The following is an 18,971-nucleotide window of genomic DNA, read 5'->3' as shown; positions in this document are numbered from 1 at the left end:
TTTTATGTTGCATGTTAAGTCTAAAGCACATAAAGGCTTGATCATCCGATTCTAGTTTAGTTTCTCTAGTCAAGGGGAGGGTGTCCCGAATATATACTCCAAGCCCATGCATATGTCTGTCAGTCCTTACGGCAGAGTGGGAGATATCCAGGCATGTTAAAGTAGTTAGAGGGGATTGAGGAGTGTAGGTTAGTCTTACTTGGTGCTAAGATATCCGGAGTGTTTGTTAGGAGAAATGCTTCAACATCATTTAAATTAGTTCTAAGCCCACGGATGTTCGTAAATGCAAGCCTCCAGAGAGAAGGCAGGTTGGTTTTGTTTGAGTTTTGTCTTGGTTTTAGCGTAATTTTTGATTGTACTATCAATTTTTATTTTTTAAGAGTTTCAGTTTAGGTAAGGGATGCTAAACAAGTGGTTATGCAGAATACCAGACATGCAGCAACACAAGCAGACCATCAGTTGTCCTGCCGTCTACTAGGATTGTGGCCTCAAGATAGCCCACCGGGGATGAGTGCAGGGTCCCTTTCCATGCGTGACATGGCACTACAAACAACCTGATATTATACAACTGTTGATGGAGCAGCCGCTCTAAGCGGTACCAAAGAGTTAGGGCTCCTGTACTACCAGTCAGGAACAGCAGCCAGGAACTGTCTATCCGGTACCCTCAACCCATCAGACGATAATGAACCCAATCTACTTTTACTAGCATTATGGCATTCAAGCACTCCCAGTTTAAGGGATGGGATGTGTCGGGAGTGGGGAAAACGGCGTTCATTGCCCTACTCAGGAAACAAGATCGACCACTGAAGATCTGTTGACTCCCTGTGATTTGACCTCTATGCCTAGCTAATAAGCAAAGGAGTATGGAAGCCGGGCGATAGACAGTGCCTATCTACTCCTTAAACAGTTTAGGTTTGCTGACTGGTAATTTGTTTGAGTCACCAGCTCTAGGAAGGTTGTCATCCAAGACTGGAGAGGCCTTCCTCCCCTTAGGTTTAGCTTCAGAGTTTTTCTTCTCCTAGACGGATGACTTGGAAAGATCTATGAGTCCATCAGCACCGAGAGAGTTTTCCTCGCGCCTGGGTCCTAATCCAGGTATTTCTGTGCCCCCGCGTTGGTGGTTAATGTTAACGGGTTATATATCAACTGAAAAATTATACTCCTCAAAGTGATTACAGGGCATTGCTATTTCATTGTTTGTTACTGGAGGAGGGGCTGAGTAAGAGTTCATGCAGTGGAAGCAGCTATATTTGCAAACAGGTCTGTTGGAAGGAGTTAATATGGTTTGTTTTTTCTTTTATGTTAAAAAAGAAAAAAGAAAAGTTTCCTTTTCTTATTTTTATGTTTTAGGAATAGGATAATGCGTTGCAGAATGGTATGGTATTACGAATTAACTAGAAAAAATTGTACAAGCTCTGGATATTTTAGATAGCAGGAGGGTTAAGTTTTATATTCAATAGATACAAGTAACGTCATTTTTGATATGAAGTACATTAAAGTACAGGTATAATTGGGAGTAAATTATATGCTATGTCGTATACAGTATGTATAGTACAATAAATAGTTATATGGGCATATTTCCAGTAGATACGAATATATGGAGATTGTAGGTATTAAGTAGGTTACCATTTCTAATGAAGATATCTTCAGCTTTTGTTTAAAAATCAGGAAGTTGTATTTTGCATTATAGAGTATCGGTTCAGTTTTTGTATTTAACATTGCTAAGGAAGAGACAGCTATTGTAGCGATGGGTCTCAGTAATATTTGATTTTCCTCTGAAAAAAAAATATACTTGATCAAATTATTAAATTTTGTATGAATGTGTAAACACTTGTAGTAGTTTGTGAAAAAGTTTTAATTTTTGAGTTTTTGAATTTATTTATTCAGGCTTGTGCAGACAAATTGAAGAGGGAAATAGAAGTTTATGGCATTCCCCCAGTATTTCCGGTTGATGATGATGTTCCTCAAGAAGCTGAAGAAGTCAACCCAGCATCTATTGATAAAACTAAAGGCAAAAAGGTTTGTTCTATCATTATCTTCAGTTTAATGTTTGTATTGGATGGCTTTAAGATATTGATTTCTAAATTATCTTTGGCCAGGTCTGTATTTATCCCTCTTTCTCTCGTCCACTTTTTGTCTCTTCCTTCCATGTTTTCCTTGTCCATTCTTTGTGAACTGAACCTGCTACCTTAACTGTTCTACATTTATTAACTCATCCATTCTTTCAATTTTAAAGCCATTTTATTTTTAATTAAGAAAATCACATTTTAGTAGTAAACAAAACGGTACTCTCTTGCATCACCGTTTTGAAGAAACAAATGGCAAATAAATCCACAATTATTCAAACTTGTGAGATCTGCCTTGTAATGCCTACGATTTCCTATGAATAGCTTAAAAATGACTTTTTTTTTTAATAAAAATAAAACTACATGAACAATTTATATAATTTTTGGAATATGATTTTTTTTTTCTGTTATGTCATGGGTGTCATAAAGATATTTCTGTATTTTTTGTTATTAATTATGGGGAGAATTCTGGACCACTATGAATTAAAACTACAAATAGTGTGCTTTTATTTTTCCTTTATACATTTGGGATATGCAAACAAAAAAGATGTTTTCTGATGTTAAAATAAAAAAAATTAAAGAAACATCTTTTCTTTATACAGTTTTATTTAAAAAAAATACAATTCATAATCTGTCAGTTTTTACAAATAATTGAACTTCCAACGAATGAGGAATTATAAATAGCAAATATCAGAAAAACACTTTCTGACGTGTGTACGACGATAATGCACTTTATTTACTTTCCTCCCCATAAGAGCAGAGTTGGATGCAGGGTAGGTTTTAATATAGGAAATCCAGCTCCCCAAAAAGGGTCACATTATATTGAGACTAAAATTTAAATTCCCTCAGTCTAAAAAGATTATTGTAAAAAAATAGAATGGGTTCATTACTTTTCCCAATAAATTTTGAAAAACTTGAACAAAAAATATTTTGTAAATTGTGAAACTCAGACTTAAAGAATGGTCTAATGAAATGAAACCATGTACAGCATATGAAAGCAGTTTCTATTTTTAGGAAGGGAATACGGACTCATTATGTGGCTATAATGAAGTTTCTTATATTCTGCTAACTTCAAAAAAAATTTTTAAGTTTTAAATAAATGACTGCACCATTGAAGATTATCAAATATTTACATATTACACATAAAAATAATGCAGAAAGTATCACCTACATAGCTCTTAATAATTTAATGATGAACATCAATATACCTTATCAGTTTTTAAATGTTCTTTAAATATATATATATATATATATATATATATATATATATGAGAGAGATAGAGAGAGGCAACCAACTTCCCCTTTAAGTAATTCTACAGATCTACCTTTGAGTGGTCATATATATTAAGTTTGTTTTGGTACTTCACTCGATTTCATTTTTGGGTTTGTATTACTGTACACATAGATTCGAAAAAGTTGTCAAAAAACAAATATATAACAAATAAATGTTATCAAAGGCAAGATAAGTTACTTTTCTACCAAACTGGATATATTTTTCGTGTTTTTATTCAATGTAACATATTTATTCAGCTCGAAAAACATACAGTGTTTACCGATGTATTGGAAAATTCAAGATGGCTTCTGATTCTCTCTTTAACACGGTAAATTTGGGAAAAGGTGTTATAAATAAAAAAACTATACAAAATACTATTAAAAACCCGCCGAATATATGTCAACCCATGTCACGGTGACATATATTGAGCGAGTTTTTAACAGTATTTTATCTGGGTTTTTATTTATAACACCTTTTCCCAAACTTACCGTGTTAAAGAGAGAATCAGAAGCCATCTTGAATTTTCCAATACATCGGTAAACACTGTATGTTTTTCAAGCTGAATAAACATGTTACATTGAATAAAAACACGAAAAATATATCCAGTTTGGTAGAAAAGTAACTTATCTTGCTTTTGATAACATTTATTTGTTATATATTTGTTTTTTGACAACTTTTTCGAATCTATGTGTACAGTAATACAAACCCTCATTTTTTTTTATTTAATTTCAATAAATAATCAATTTATGATAAAATAATCTACAAGTCATGAGTCGCAAGAAAATGCAGAGAAATATGTGAAAGGATCACAATTTTATTAATATAAAGGTACAGTGTTTCACAAATCAATTTTCATACTGAAAACCCACGTTTATATCCCTTTTTATCCAGCATGATTTCTATGTATACAATTTATTCAAAGGAAATCTACAATCAAGAAGTAACCTCATTTGCATATTAAATTAAAGAAAATCTATTTTAATTATTAGTTCCATGTTATTACTTGTTAGTAGTAATAGAATTGTTTTAATTGTTTTGTTTAGGAATTTAATTTATATTTAAATTATTATTAAACAACATCAGTTGCATTTAAAAACAGAAGTAAGCTATGATAATTATTTTCTCTTTAAGCTATGAGAGTTATTTCCCCATTTGATTTTCATAGATAAAGATGGATGTTTTATGTTTCCATAAATCTAATGTGGTCTACTTTCAGGAAAATTGTTAGGATATTCAGTGACTCTTATATAGTATGTGACTAAACCCTCCACCCAGCATTATGTTTCGACCTGGCGTTATAGCTAGTATTATATGTATATCTATAATAACTGATGATTCCTGAAAACTTAACACTATTGTGAGTTTGAAAAAGCAAGTTGATTCAACAATTGTAAGAGATTAAATGATTTACTAACAAAATAATTTTCCGAAAAACTAAAAAATTAATTAAAAAAATTTTTATAATGTAATTTTCAAGGTTAAAAAAAACAAACTTCCAAGATATATATGTATATATAAAGAGAGAAAGAGGGAGACAGAGAGAGGCAACCAACTTCCCCTTTAAGTAATTCTACAGATCAAAACATGGCCGACAAAAGCCAGACAGCGGGTTATAATTTAAACTAACTCATATATATACTAGCATGGGTGCCCGGCGTTGCCCGGGTATTTGGAGATGTATATTGAGCAAACAAAAAAAAAAGCGGTCAATTTTTTTAACTTTGACCCCTATTATGACCCCTTAAAATTTATTGTTTTGGGCTCAAATCGAGTTATTGAGATCCATGTCCAAGGAACCTATATCTAAATTTTAAAGTGTGTAGCCCCAAAATTGTCAGAGGAGTTTGGTAGAGTTCTTAAAGGTCAAATCGTTGAACTTCGACCCATTAATCGCCAAATTTCTGACCAAAAACTGATTACATCGATTTTCCCAAATCTCAGTACCCTGTATGTCAAATTTCGAGTGTGTAGACTAAAAATTGAGTTATTGCGTAGGGAAATGTACACACACGCGCGCGCACACACACACACACACACTTTTATAGATATATATAAAACTCTGTGGACTGCCCAACCACCCTTGCTTGCATCTTGTCTATCAAAAACATTGTTGTCATGGAAACAGCTTGTATTTAATAAAATTCACACTCCTTTCCACAGTCCAACCATATTGAGTACAAACAAACTTGAATTAACACTATGGAAATTAACTTGTAGACAGTTTCAATCATGAAGCTTTTTTGTTATGTTTTGATTTTGGCTTCAATTCTAGCTGATGGCACTCTAATCATATTTTTTTTAACTTTTGAAACCATGACTATATATTGGGTACAATATAATATGAAATAATTGGCTTTATAATAATAAATACGGAATTTGCGTAAAGTAAAATATATTTATTCTATGACTGGGCAACAGTGGGCACCCCTGCTAGTGTATGTATACATTTTTTAATCTAAAGAAATAAGACAGGCATTACTAGTTAACTACATTTATAGTATAATAGATATTTCATTTTGAAAACTTTATTTAAATGTTATTTTAAATCTTTGCATACATATTAAGGTCTGTTTTGAATATAATGAATATTGAGTTTCCCTATGACAATTTCAAATTGATTTTTATTGTTTTCTCTTTACAAATGTAATTATAAATATAAGATTTTTTTATGCCTATATGTATACCAATGTTTTATTGTACATTGCAAACTTTCTTGCCTTATGATGTCTTTTCAAATTAAATTTTCTTTATCTTAAACAGAGCAAAGCTATGGCCAAAACAGGAGGTCTTAAATATCAATGGCAGATCATGTCGTCTATGGGTCTGAAGGATGATGAAATTGTAAAATTTGCTGACCCTTCTTATTGGTTGAAATATTTTCCACCTCATACTATTGCAGACCTAAAAAAGATGGGAGTAAAAGTAAGTAAAAAAAAAAAAAAAAAAAAAATGCTTTATTATTTTCTTTATCTTCCTTATTTGGTTTTGGTGTTTAGGAATCATTGAGTGTCACAGACTCTAGGGTGGGCAACGCCAGGCATTGCCTTGCACCTCTACTCTCTATGATCTTAGCCAAAGGTTTGGTATATTTCATATGAATATAAAATATTTCAGATGTTTATTTTATATTACAAATATACTACTCAATCGGATTCAGATTTTAAAAGATTTTTATGTGAGTTTAATTGCTGTGTTTTTTTTTGTTATTTTTTAATTCAGATTTTTTGCTAAAATATTTTAAATGTATATTTTATGATATAAATACTCTATTAAATCAAAATTGAGAATTATTTATTTTTTTTTTTTTTAACTATGAGGTTAATTGGTTGGAACAAGTAAAGAAAATTTTCATAGTTATCTGCAAGAGTTTTTCTGGTGCCAGCGAATAATCATTTTTTTTATAATGTGTAATAAAAAGCATTTCAAAATAAAAATTCTTTTTGGTGCAAACTTTAAAAAATTTTTTTTTTCTTATATGAAACCATTCTGCAAACAAAATAAACATTTCAAAGTAAAGACTAAAAATAATTTTTGATCACAAAAGATTTTATTAAAAATAAAACCATTCTGAAAAAGAAGCATTTCAAAGTAAAGATTACCCTTTTTTATATAAAGTTTTGAAATTAAACTGGAATTACCTAAACATTCATCAGAAGGAACTTTTCCTTGATTTACACTGGCATGATTTCTGCTAAACAGAAAACAAAAGTCAGAATGACATAAGTGTTTTTGAATTGAATCCATTTTTTATCTGCCGATAAGACTGTTTTCACTGAAGTTTGTGTACAATCTAGTGTCCATGTCATTTGACGTATTGTCATGAAATTTGGGCAAAATATTTGTTGTAGTTTAACTTAGAACTGATTTGATCTTGGAATGTCTAATTCTCAGTAAAATGAAAGTCATGCTTTTAGCAATAACTTTGATTCTGTTAATCATGCTACTTGGCCAATATTTTAGTCAATGAAGTCCCATATCTTTTATGACCTTTCACTTTGAAAACATCTTTCAGGGTTGAAATTTTGACTGAATTTAAGCTTCCAATTTTTCCAAATTTAATGCATAGATCTGATGTTCTTTTATAACCACCATGTAAAATTTCAGCATACAATAAATAGTTTAGGACATCAACATTTCCATGGCATAATTTTGGTAATGCAATATGGAAGAGTAAGACTCGTATAAGACTTTGGTCAATTGTTATATTGTCAGTTAGACGTATGCAGCCCTCACAACTGACTTATTTTTGTATGGTTTTGTTGCATCGCTTTTTTGTCGTAACAATGCACAAACTTGTAATACTCTAGTTAACTGGAAGTTCCTGGCTAAGAGAAGCATTGCAATATTAAAACAGCCACCTTATTTGCTTAGTCTTGTTCTGTGTGACTTTTTCTTTTCCTCAAGCTAAAGCGGATCAACAGTCATTGATGAAGCTGAGGGGCATTCCAGAAAAAAATCCTTAGTACCTTGAAGCATAAAGGAGAAAGATGGGAAAGTTGATTGGACTTGAATGGTGTTTCTCTGAAGGGTGAAATAATGTAGTTGTTTGGAATCGAAATAAATTGCTTGCGATGCCAGTCCCATTAATTATCTGACATTGCATATGTAGTCGTAATTGGTCACAAGTAAGGCATACTTGTTGAATGTGTGTTGTACAGGTTACATGCAAGTTTATTTGTGACCTGCACAGACAACAACTTTGAAAAAGTGTGTGTGTGTTAGAGGGAAGGTCTCAGAAAAGTAGGGAGAATTTTTATCCCTCTTTACTTTAGGAACATTTTTCAAGTTATCATCATCTTTATTATCAAAGAGTTTACAGGCAGTTACATTGTGAAAACTACAGAGGAATTTACATTCATTCATTTCCAATCTTTTCAAAGAACTAGGTTGACGGATTATCATCTCTGATAAAACTCCAAACTGTACAGAAATTTCAGCCTGACATTACAAATATTGTTGATGAAAAGAGGTTTCAAGCTTCGGGACAAAAAATGAAAAGTATTTGAATACTTGTCCATTTTGGACTATTGTAATTTTTATTTGTTTTACATGGGAGTCACCTCTTATCAAGGCTCAAAGACCACTCAAGTATAAAGGTTAATAAGCATATGGTAGTCACTGAGACAACAGCATATTAATAGTTAGTAGTGGAAATGGATTATTTAGGTGGGGGGGGGTAGCTCAACAAGAACTTGTTTACATTGGACTTGAAGATGATCATATTTATTCATGGAATTTGTGTTTAGATTTAGGCAAGAGTGAGGGAAAATTGTTAATGGTTGTTGTAGCTAATTTATGTGCATTTGATTTGTGGCTGTTTAGTTCAAATACAATTGAATCTTTTACTGGAGTTTTCATTATCTCCTTTTATAATAAATGACTGCAGAAATTCCCTTCTGGACCAAAGTATCATAGGTTTGCAATAACAGATGCCACATACACATTCAATACATCTAGGCCACTATCTTATGTAGCTTTCAAATAGTATTTTTTTTAATTGTGATAATAAAATGCTACGTTCACATCCTACGAGCAACACCATCACAATTGCAACATATTTTTCTCTAAATATTTAGTCCTACCACTGCTACCAGTTTTCACCTGAATGAATTCTACAAGTTCCACAATCTGTGATTACACTGACCATAACTGGTTCATAAATACATAGACCTTACATAATCTTTACAATTTCTGATTCATAAATAATAAATGCTCCCTACCAAAGTCCATCCATTCTGATTGGTTGAGCTCTATATATTCTCATATTCTGGAATCCAATTCTACGTTTCATAAACGAACACTTACTAATATTAAAATTTTCACTAAGAGACGTATGATATCTTTATCAAAACAAACAGCCCTTGCTATCGTGCCTATATACCATTAAATATACTGTGTAGATTGGTGATGTTTCAAACCGACACATTACATATCCATTTATATATTGAAGACATTGGCTCCCAAATTTGGTCTTTTATATTAAGATTTCTACTTTAAAAACAAATTGGAAAACTACAAAATAATCAATTAGAAAACTATGGTTGTTTTTTTTTGTAAATTATTTTATCTTTTCCATGTGACTTAACAAAACTTATAGGTTTTCCGATATTACAATAACAATTATCGCGTGTAAAATTGTTGACGATAATTTGTTTTTATGTAAGAATGTTATGCTTTCCGACAGGTAGCCAAACAACACATGTGTGCCCATTGTTTAGCTTATGGCAAGACTATTTGATTAGTTAGTTACTATTTGGTATTCATTCATTGGCAGATTACCCAAAAACATAGAAATGTCCTCACAGTAAGGTGAATGTGAAAGGTGCTGAAAAACAACAAATTAAATTTTTTTTTAAATCTTGAACATTACCTTTATTAATGCTATATAGAGATTATGGCTATATTGAAAATGCTAACTCTGGACTAAATATTTGCATTTTTTTTTTTTTTTTGTTATGCCGAAAAAGCAATTCCGGAAGTTTATTGAACAAAATACAACAAACTTATTTTTTGCAAACAATCTTTTTTTCCACAACATATTTCTTTTAATAAAATCTCGTAATTTCATTTCTTTTTTTTTTTTTTTTTTTTTCAAGACCAATCATAATAAATAAGACGCGAGTATTTGGACACTAAACTCTTTGATATATACTTATATGAAATGCATCGGTTTCAAACCTCACCAATCTACATAAGCACAAAAAATAACAATAATGATGTGTAAAATGCATAAATGTTTACATATTTACACACACACTCTTTGTTTTTTTTTTTTTCAATTTAACTTTTTAGTTTGTGAAAATATGGATAGATTTATCAATTTAGCCTTTTTTGGCTTTTTTTTTTCTGAAATATTTGGCTTCAAACTTTTAGTGTATGCCAACCCAATTAGGGTCAGTTATTGGACATATTTACTCTTTTAAGACCTTTAAAACACACATAACTTTCAAATTGCAAAAAAAAAAAAAAAAATAGTGGACCTGAACAATGCTGCCTCTACCATTTAATTTTTATATTTTACACTTATTCGTAAATTATCCAAGCAGTTAGCAGCACTTACAGGCTCATATTTTGAATTATGTTCTACTGCTGTAAACACCCACTTTTTGGCCACTCTCGTTGTTAATGCTGCCACTAGCAATTTGCATTATTTCTTTTCAAATTTTACGTACATTTCCACGGCGCTTGTCATAGATTACGTGCTTAGCATTAACAAAATATCTTGGGGAAAAATTGTATGCACCTTACCACCAGAAAAGGGAAACATTTAACGGCTAGGGGCAGCATTAACAACTGACGTGGCAAAATATGTGTTTGTTCCATTTATTAGAACGTTATCATTACAAATTGCTCCCTGACTATTACAATCATTAAAAATACTACCTCCTTAAATTGCTTTTTTAATCTGAAAATTAAGCCTTTACTTCATGATATGGAAAAATTTAAGGGCTAGGGAAATCATTGCTCAGGTCTGCAGTAGTGTTTTTTTTTTTTTTTTTTTTTTTTTTTTGCTTCAGTGTTGACACATTAGGTGAAAACACAGAATAATCACAGCACCTAATCAAATCCCATGTTGAAAATGGGTTTATATAAACTAATGTTGTTACTTTGGTATATACATTCATTTTGGTCCCTGGGTGTCAGTGCCCACTATTTTACTAGGCCAGAAGTGGCTCCCACTAACAGCCATAGTTTAATTGTCTTTTGTTTTTTTTACAGGTGAAGTAGGAGGGGAGGGTGATACTTCCACCAGGCAATGCCATTACATGGGTCCTGCTAGTATTAGAATAAAGAAAACATTTTAGGTCTTACTAGTATTAAAATAAAGAAAACATTTCCATCTCGTGTTAATTTGTTTTTTGTTAAACTACATGTACGTTTGTACTTGCATTTTTGAGTAAGATCAAACTGTTGCACATTACTAAATTAAAATAAAAATATTTTGCAATAATTTTTATTAAATGACTTCAGTTATAATTGTAAGAGTGCAGCCATTATGGCACCACAAACTTACTTCTTTGACATGTCTTCTCTAAGATTTATTTATATCAGATATTCAGAAGGATTTTCATAAAGTATAAATATTTTGTGTGCCCGACATCGATACATATAAATTTGTATTCCTGTCTTTTTGTTTGTTTGTTCACAATTTGATTAATATATATACAAAAGGTCTATTACTTTAACATTTCATTCATTCCTATATATAGCATGATTCTTACAAAATATACAATTCATTTGCATATTACATGAGGGAAATTGATTTTATTAAATAGCGCTGTGTTATTGTTTATAGTGAGAATTGTTTTGCATGTTCTATTTAAGATTATTATGTAAATTTTATTTATATTGATAACATATTTAATTTAATTTATTTTTACCGACATTGATTTCTTTTTATAAACGTGTTTGAGTTATTTCCCCTGTGCGCAAACTATTTTTGGTGAATATTAAAACTAAAAACTTTCAAGCATTATTTTGTGAATTAGTTTAAATAAAATAATTTCTGTGATTTCGCAATTAACGTTGTGGTCCAGTGGATTTTTGTTTTAAAATAAACAAACAATTCAATGCAACTATGATTCTTTATTTAAAAAAAAAAAAAAATTTAATTTACGTTTTTTTACCAGTTTTTTTCTTCACATTTTTTGACATTGTAACTGCTATTTTTTTTCCTTTTAATAATAAGTCAAAACTCATTTTTATAACATAAAAATGTGTATTTCGGTTGACACAAATTCTACTTTGGTATTTTTGAAACAATTATTTACAGTTTGTTTTCGTTGCAACAAACTGTAAAGACAAATCTTTCTAGACTGAGGTAGCATAAAAGAAATTCGCTTAAACTGGAATATAGTCATAAAAAGGTACTCAATATCCAGAGAATAGCTTCTCTTCATATCCCTTCTGCCGAAATATCTGATGAAGAGTTTGTCACATACTTCTTCTTTCGGCAGGGGGATGGGGTACATTTTCGGGTTTTCATTCGTTCTTTTATTTTTGAAATTTTTGTTGGGGGTAATGATATAATAATGCAAAACTGCTCAATATTCTTAGTATAGCAGGTGTGGCCAAACCGAACTTCATGTCGACCCTGGCAACGCTGGGTATCCATGCTAGTAAAGGTATAAATCATTCAAATGATCATAATAACTCTGTTTTCCTTTGTCCAATGAAATAAAAGCTATAAAAAAGAAAGGTGATTGTCTAGAATTTCCCCAATATTAAACATATCTTTATATTGTACATATCTGTGACAGAATGAAAAGGTCATACTCCAAAAATCGCTTAAATTGACCAAGTCGATTTATTTTATAAAGTAAACGGTTTTAAGTGACTAATGAGAAATCATAGACCCTACCAGACTGATGTTGCAAGTTTAAATTATTGTGGAGTTATCTGCCCTCGTTTCTTCAAGATGGAGATGCAAGTTTTTGAGTGGGAGTGAGTTTTACAGACTGTCTTGATTTGGGGACAATCTTAAGTGTCCGACATTTGACAACAGGTAATTGCTTGAAACAGATCGGGAGAGTGACCTCAACAGACAATGAAGATGCGAATGTTAGTGCATAGAGGGTTGTTTTCCTTGATAGTATCACGCACACCCTGCATACAACTGATCTATAAAAAAGTGTCAAAGTTTGTGTTGTTTTCTGTTTTTATTCTTGTTGACCAGTGTTCACCCCTTTGGTTGTTGATAATGTAACTAAAACCATGGCACGCACAACAGCGTTGAGAAAGCAGTTGTCATGGGAGAAGCATATGACTTCATAACCAGACCTCTAAGCTGCTGATCATATACAGTATTCATAATCCCATAAAAACTATGAAATGCGGTTGAAGGGATATTTTTGTCTAGTTTACCGTCATACATTCATTATATCATGGCACGATCATTACATTCAAGCCATTGCAGATCAGAAGTGCCCATGTCTCACTGCCATGTAAGCCTATCTCTGTTCTATAGTTATTTTCATGGCAGGTGCTCGACTGAACTTCACTAAGATTCCTCCTTGTAAAGTATTCACAGCCAACACTCGACTAGCGATAACCACTATCTGCAATTTCCCTTACTCTCTATCTGTGCCTAAAACAAAAATTCCATGAACAGAGTTTCTTTCCCAGAACTACTCATCTGTGGAACACAATACCATGGAGCTATTTCCCAGCTGACTATAACCCATTACAGTCCCCTATCCTTGAGTGGTCCATGAGCCTTGATAAGTGGTGATTATATGGTAAAAAAAAAAAAAATGGTGAGTTATGTACCTTGGATTTATTAATTTATAGACTACCAAAATAAATACTTCTGTCAACTGGTAATTTGAAGATATAGTGAATTGATCTCAATTTATAGACCAACCTGTGCTATGACAGATGTGGTGGAAATAATCTTGTTAATTGATAAATTATATCAATAGGTACATAATTAATCAGCTTTATTGGCAAGGTGAAATGTGAAACTGAACAAATTTTCCCCCTTGTTTAATTATATTGATACTAAACATTTTAATCTGTTAAAAACTGGTAAATCATTGATCGAGTGCTTTATGGCAAATTGATTAATGAATATGGTTAAATTTAGCTTATTTTTGCAATGCTAATATCTATTAATCCATAATTGTGCACCGAATGGATATCATAATACTTAGTAGGTTGCACCTTATCATAGCAAAGATCTGTACAAAATTTCAGCAAGATTGATCCAGTAATTTCCAAGAAACAATTGATTGGATAGCATAAATATAATATAGATATTACAACTTCTTATTGTCCTTTTGGTTAAGAGCAAAGTTTAGTATCTACTCTCATACCATTACCACACTTTATCTGTTCTGTCCTTGGTCAATGAAAACTGATGTAATTTTTGTTGAAATTACGTGATCCTATTTTGAATAATTGAATGCACTCCACATTAAAAACCGACCTTGTCTCTAACTCCCCTTTTGTGATGGTAGGGGAGAATAAATAGGGACTCACTACAAGTTCATCTCTCTAATTTAGAAATGTTATTTACAAAATATTTTTTTTTTTTAAATGAGAATCAAATTTGTCTTTATATCAATTTTTATTTATTGTTTTTGAAGGATTAAGCTAATTTTTCAGAATATTTTCATTAAAATAATTTCTCTTTTATTTAGATTGATTGGCGTCGTTCATTTATTACAACTGATGCCAACCCATTTTATGATACGTTTGTCCAGTGGCAATTCTTTAGACTCCGTGATGCTGGAAAAATAAAGTTTGGAAAAAGGTAATTTATTTTTTATTACTTTTTTTCTTTTAAAGTAATGGCCACTCTTACAAAGAGCACTAAAGGGAGATAACTAATGATAGTACTAATTTTTCAGTTATTCTGAAATTAACTTAACGATGAGTAAGATGGAATCATGTACTCAGTTAACCCCAATATTAACTCTAAGTCTGGGATAATGTTAAAGCATGCTTAGATTGAGATGCTAATTTCGACTTTGTCAGTCATCCACATACTGTTTTGCTGTATCACAGCTCATCATTGCGGCTAGACAGGCAACTACCTCAAGCCAGGATCGAAACCCGACCGCCTATATGACGGTCAAGGCTTTGAACCAGTACGCTAATTGGCGGCTACTGTGCAGGTAGTGAATTAACGATGTTTTGATATCATCTGAATTCCTAAGCTCGATTTGTTAACACAAAGAGCATCGCTTAATACGCTCATGGTAATTTGTGTATCATTTCCCAATATGCTCAACTCAAGATAAGGAGCATTATACTCATCCACATACAGTATTGTTTTGCTGTATCACAGCTCATCAGTGCAGCTAGACAGACAACTACCTCAAGCCAGGATTGAAACCCGACCGCCTGTATGACAGTCAAGCCTTTGAACCATTATGCTATATAATCTTTTCACAGCAGTTTCTTCCTTTATAGATTTAAATAGACTACCCTCCCCCTATTAAAAAAAATTTACCCGTTTTTTGTTTAGTCAAATTAAATTGACTCTTCTAAGTTTTAGGGGGCCAAAATTCTCCCTATAATTTTTTTAATGAATTAAACCTTTTTTCCCAGTTTTGAAAAGTTGCTTTTTTGTGGTTATGTTATTTAAATAAATCAAATTGTATCACTTATTTTTTGCGGAAGAATAAGATAAACATTTGTTTTAGAATGCAAATTTGAGAATAGGTTTTACATATAAATTTAATGTAGAATCATCTCCCTGTTTCCAGGACATTCTAACTTTTTAAGGCAGTTAACCAATTAAATTTTTTTTTTTTTTCAATGGAGAAATAAATTTTGTGTTGGTTTTGGGGAGCAGTGTATAATTAAGAGAATTGAGTGTAGTTTTAGAATTTTTCCAGTCAGACTTAGCATTAGTAGTAAAAAAAAAAATAAGGTTCTTAACTTTTACTTAAAGATTCAACTTAATTAAAAAGAAAAAAAAACAGAAATATAGAAAATACAGACAAATCTTTAAGGTGTATGTACTTGACATAAAACAAATGTCATATTTCCATAAATTAATCAATTTCTGTAATTTAGTAGTTTTTTTAACTAAGAAATTCAAATTTGATTACAAAGCAAAACACTATTTTTTGATTTGCAATATTTGAAAATAAAGGGAGACAACTCAATTCGAACTATCGAGATTAAAATCAGCCTTGTATCGGATACATATTTGCTCTTAAAATCGCTAAAAATCATAAAAAGATGATTTTCTATTTATAAAAAAAACTACTTAATTTAGGCCCCCCCCCCTCGCCAAACTTTCACGAGAAACACTCATCTAGGTGAACACACTATCAATAATTTCCCCTACTCTTTATTTGTGCCTAAACCTAAATGTAGATTCCATGAACAAAATTTCTTTCTTAGAACTGCAGGCCTGTGGAGCTGTCTTCCGTTTACCTGCTTTCCAGCTGACTACAATATGTAGCATTACGAGTTGATTTTTTCTTTTTACATAATTGTTATTTTATCAACTTGCATGAAAAGAGCTATGTAAAAGATACTTAAAACCGTTTGAATTATGCAAATACCATCAATAGTTTAAAAGTTATGAGAATTTTAAGTGCCAAAATTTATGCTTTTCTGTGGACATTTTTCTGTAGAAAAAGTGGGCTAAATTACGGACCTCAACATTTCAAGAAATTAAGTAATTTCACCACCATTTATTTTCAAGCTATTCTCATGAAATTTGGCAGTCTTATGTAAAATTGTGTGCTCTTTCTGATTATGCAGTCAAATCTAATGTATCTCTTTACCATAAGCCATGAATTATAAATTCAGATGTACAAATTTCAATTTTTTTAAAACTGGCGCATGGTATCATACAGTGGGTGTCTATTTATGAACAAAACTAAGTATTATAGTAGTATTTAAATATAGCTTTATTGAGAATAGGCATTTTCCTGCCTCCTCACCAAAGGAGAGCTTAATCTTGGGTGTAGCCATTGAATGCCTAAAGAGCATTCATGGCCGGTATTTACTACTCCCTTTAAAGAAAAAAAAAAATTGAGTAGATATGAATTAATCTCAGAAATATATCAAAGAAAAATTTTCATATAGATTTTGGATTTCTGTAAAAGATGGAAATTCCCATAGTCGACCAGAACTTATGCATTTTGGGACCAGTCCAATTGTTAATTTTGTTAATCCTCTCTATCTGACATAAAATATACCCCTATTTTCTGCGATGCAACCCTAAATCGTACTTTATATGAATCCTCGATGTAACTTTCACAGTGCCAGGATACCAGGAATCCTGATAAGCAACAACTATATAGTCACCAGTTGATGGATTTTTGTCATTTCTATTCTGTTGTTTTACTGAAAATTCAATTATGTAAACAAAGAAATAAAACGGTAATTTTTTTACCTTGTTTCTACCTTAACATTTAAAATTACTTCTATAGGTTTTAAGATATGCTGAAAACGAATATCGCATTTAAATTTCTGCAAATAAATAAGGATATTAAGCAATGTCATTTCTTATGTTATCGCTGGTGGCCATCTTGGTACGCGCAAGCGCAACCCCGAGAAACTATGCACAAACGCGTATACCAAGATGGCCACCAGCAACAACGTAAGAATGACATTGCTTAATTTGCGGAAAGCTACTTATTTACAGAAAATTTAAATGCGATATTCGTTTTCAGTATACTCGAAAACCTGTAAAGGTAGTCATTTTAAAGAAAAATGTTAAGGTGGAAACAAGGTAAAAATTTACAAAATGCATCACAATGAAATTCTTTATCGAACCGCCTAATTATTTGTATTATTATTATTATTTAGATATCCTCAGTTAAAAAAAAAACGGGTTTGTTTTACAGATTCGAAAAAATAGTCTTGACAATGAATTAAAAATAAATTCAAGTTTCACAATATCTTTTTTTATTTAATTGTTAAGTAAAAGTACAGAAACAAAAAACACCCTTCCTCCCCATGTTAAGAATGGGTTTCTAAATAATTTCAGCATGGTAGCATAAGTGCACAGTACCTTTTATTTGTTATGCTTTTTTTTTTTTACCACTAAAAAACACAATTCTGCCTTAAGTACAAATAATAAGTTAAACGCATGTACTTAGTACATTTTGTTGTTTTTTAACGCTTTTAGTGCATGTGTACTAAAAGCGTAAAAACAACAAATAGTGTTGTTTGGAAATCAAATTTGAGAAACTTGAAAATGATTTTTTTAAATTGACAAACTCAGAATAAAAAATGACTAGTCTAGTAAGACGGAAGCAGAAACGGTTTTCTATTTTTAAGAGAATGCTTTAGTCAGCTCAACACATGACGCGCTTAGCGACCGTTTTTCCGTAAGCGAATTTGATTTCTATAAAAGATAACATTTGAAATAAAATTCCGCGCAATTAATAATTATCAAATATTTACATATTATACATGAAAATAATTCTGAAACTATTATTTATATGAAAATGGATGATATATGCAGATTTATCTCCTCAATTTTGAAATATTCTTCGTCAACTTTGTTCGGTCGTAACTTTGTTTCCTATTGTCGTAAAAATAAAAATCAAACATCAGTAGAGATGGACTTCTTTGTTTATATAGCCTGTAAAGTTTCAGCGATATCCAATCAAATTTAACCCCGCGCATGTGTCTCCAAACGTAACGTATAAAATGAAAACATTGAAAAAAGTGTTTCCTTTTTTGTCGTCATTTTTTTACCAATTTTTCATTTTTAACTTGGAACATAAAAACATTGAACGCATAAAAGAAAAATAAATTAACATTATTGGAATTCTTATTCTATTCTCTTTCCATCAATATAATTCTTTTAAAAACTGACCAACAAATAAAAAAGATATGACTTGTTGAAGCACATTAGGTATGTAATATTGCCGATGTCCACGAAAATACAGCATACGCTTGTAATGCTACAATATGGCCATTTTCAAGTCCAATGTAGACAAGTTCTTGATGAGCTGTTCCACTTAATTTAACAAATTTGCTGAATTTCCACTACTAATGATTGGTGCCTGGAAAACTCGTCTCGGGAAAACTTGTCTCCGGAAAACTCGTCTCGGGAAAACTCGTCCCCTTTCGCTAGGTAGGAAAACTGGTCCCGTATTGAATAAATATCGATTGAAAACACATTTTATGATCGTTCTTGAAGGAGATATTGT

The 18,971-nt window shown here is 31.5% G+C and overlaps 1 protein-coding gene across 2 annotated transcripts in view; it reads left to right on the top strand.

The window, feature by feature from the left end:
* LOC145268233 (leucine--tRNA ligase, cytoplasmic-like) overlaps nt 1-18,971 on the top strand; it is a 310,979-nt gene that overhangs the window by 66,907 nt on the left and 225,101 nt on the right. For both annotated transcript variants that reach the window (XM_080123554.1, XM_080123555.1), the window contains exons 5-7: nt 1,888-2,019; nt 6,100-6,261; nt 14,481-14,593. In XM_080123554.1, the coding sequence (XP_079979680.1) occupies nt 1,888-2,019; nt 6,100-6,261; nt 14,481-14,593 (407 nt within the window). The remainder of the gene's footprint in view (nt 1-1,887; nt 2,020-6,099; nt 6,262-14,480; nt 14,594-18,971) is intronic.

This window comes from Euprymna scolopes, chromosome 43, assembly GCF_053919585.1.
Source record: "Euprymna scolopes isolate OS-2025 chromosome 43, ASM5391958v1, whole genome shotgun sequence".
In the NCBI taxonomy this organism is placed as follows: Eukaryota; Metazoa; Mollusca; class Cephalopoda; order Sepiida; family Sepiolidae; genus Euprymna; species Euprymna scolopes.
This window is presented reverse-complemented; position numbering and strand designations above follow the sequence as displayed.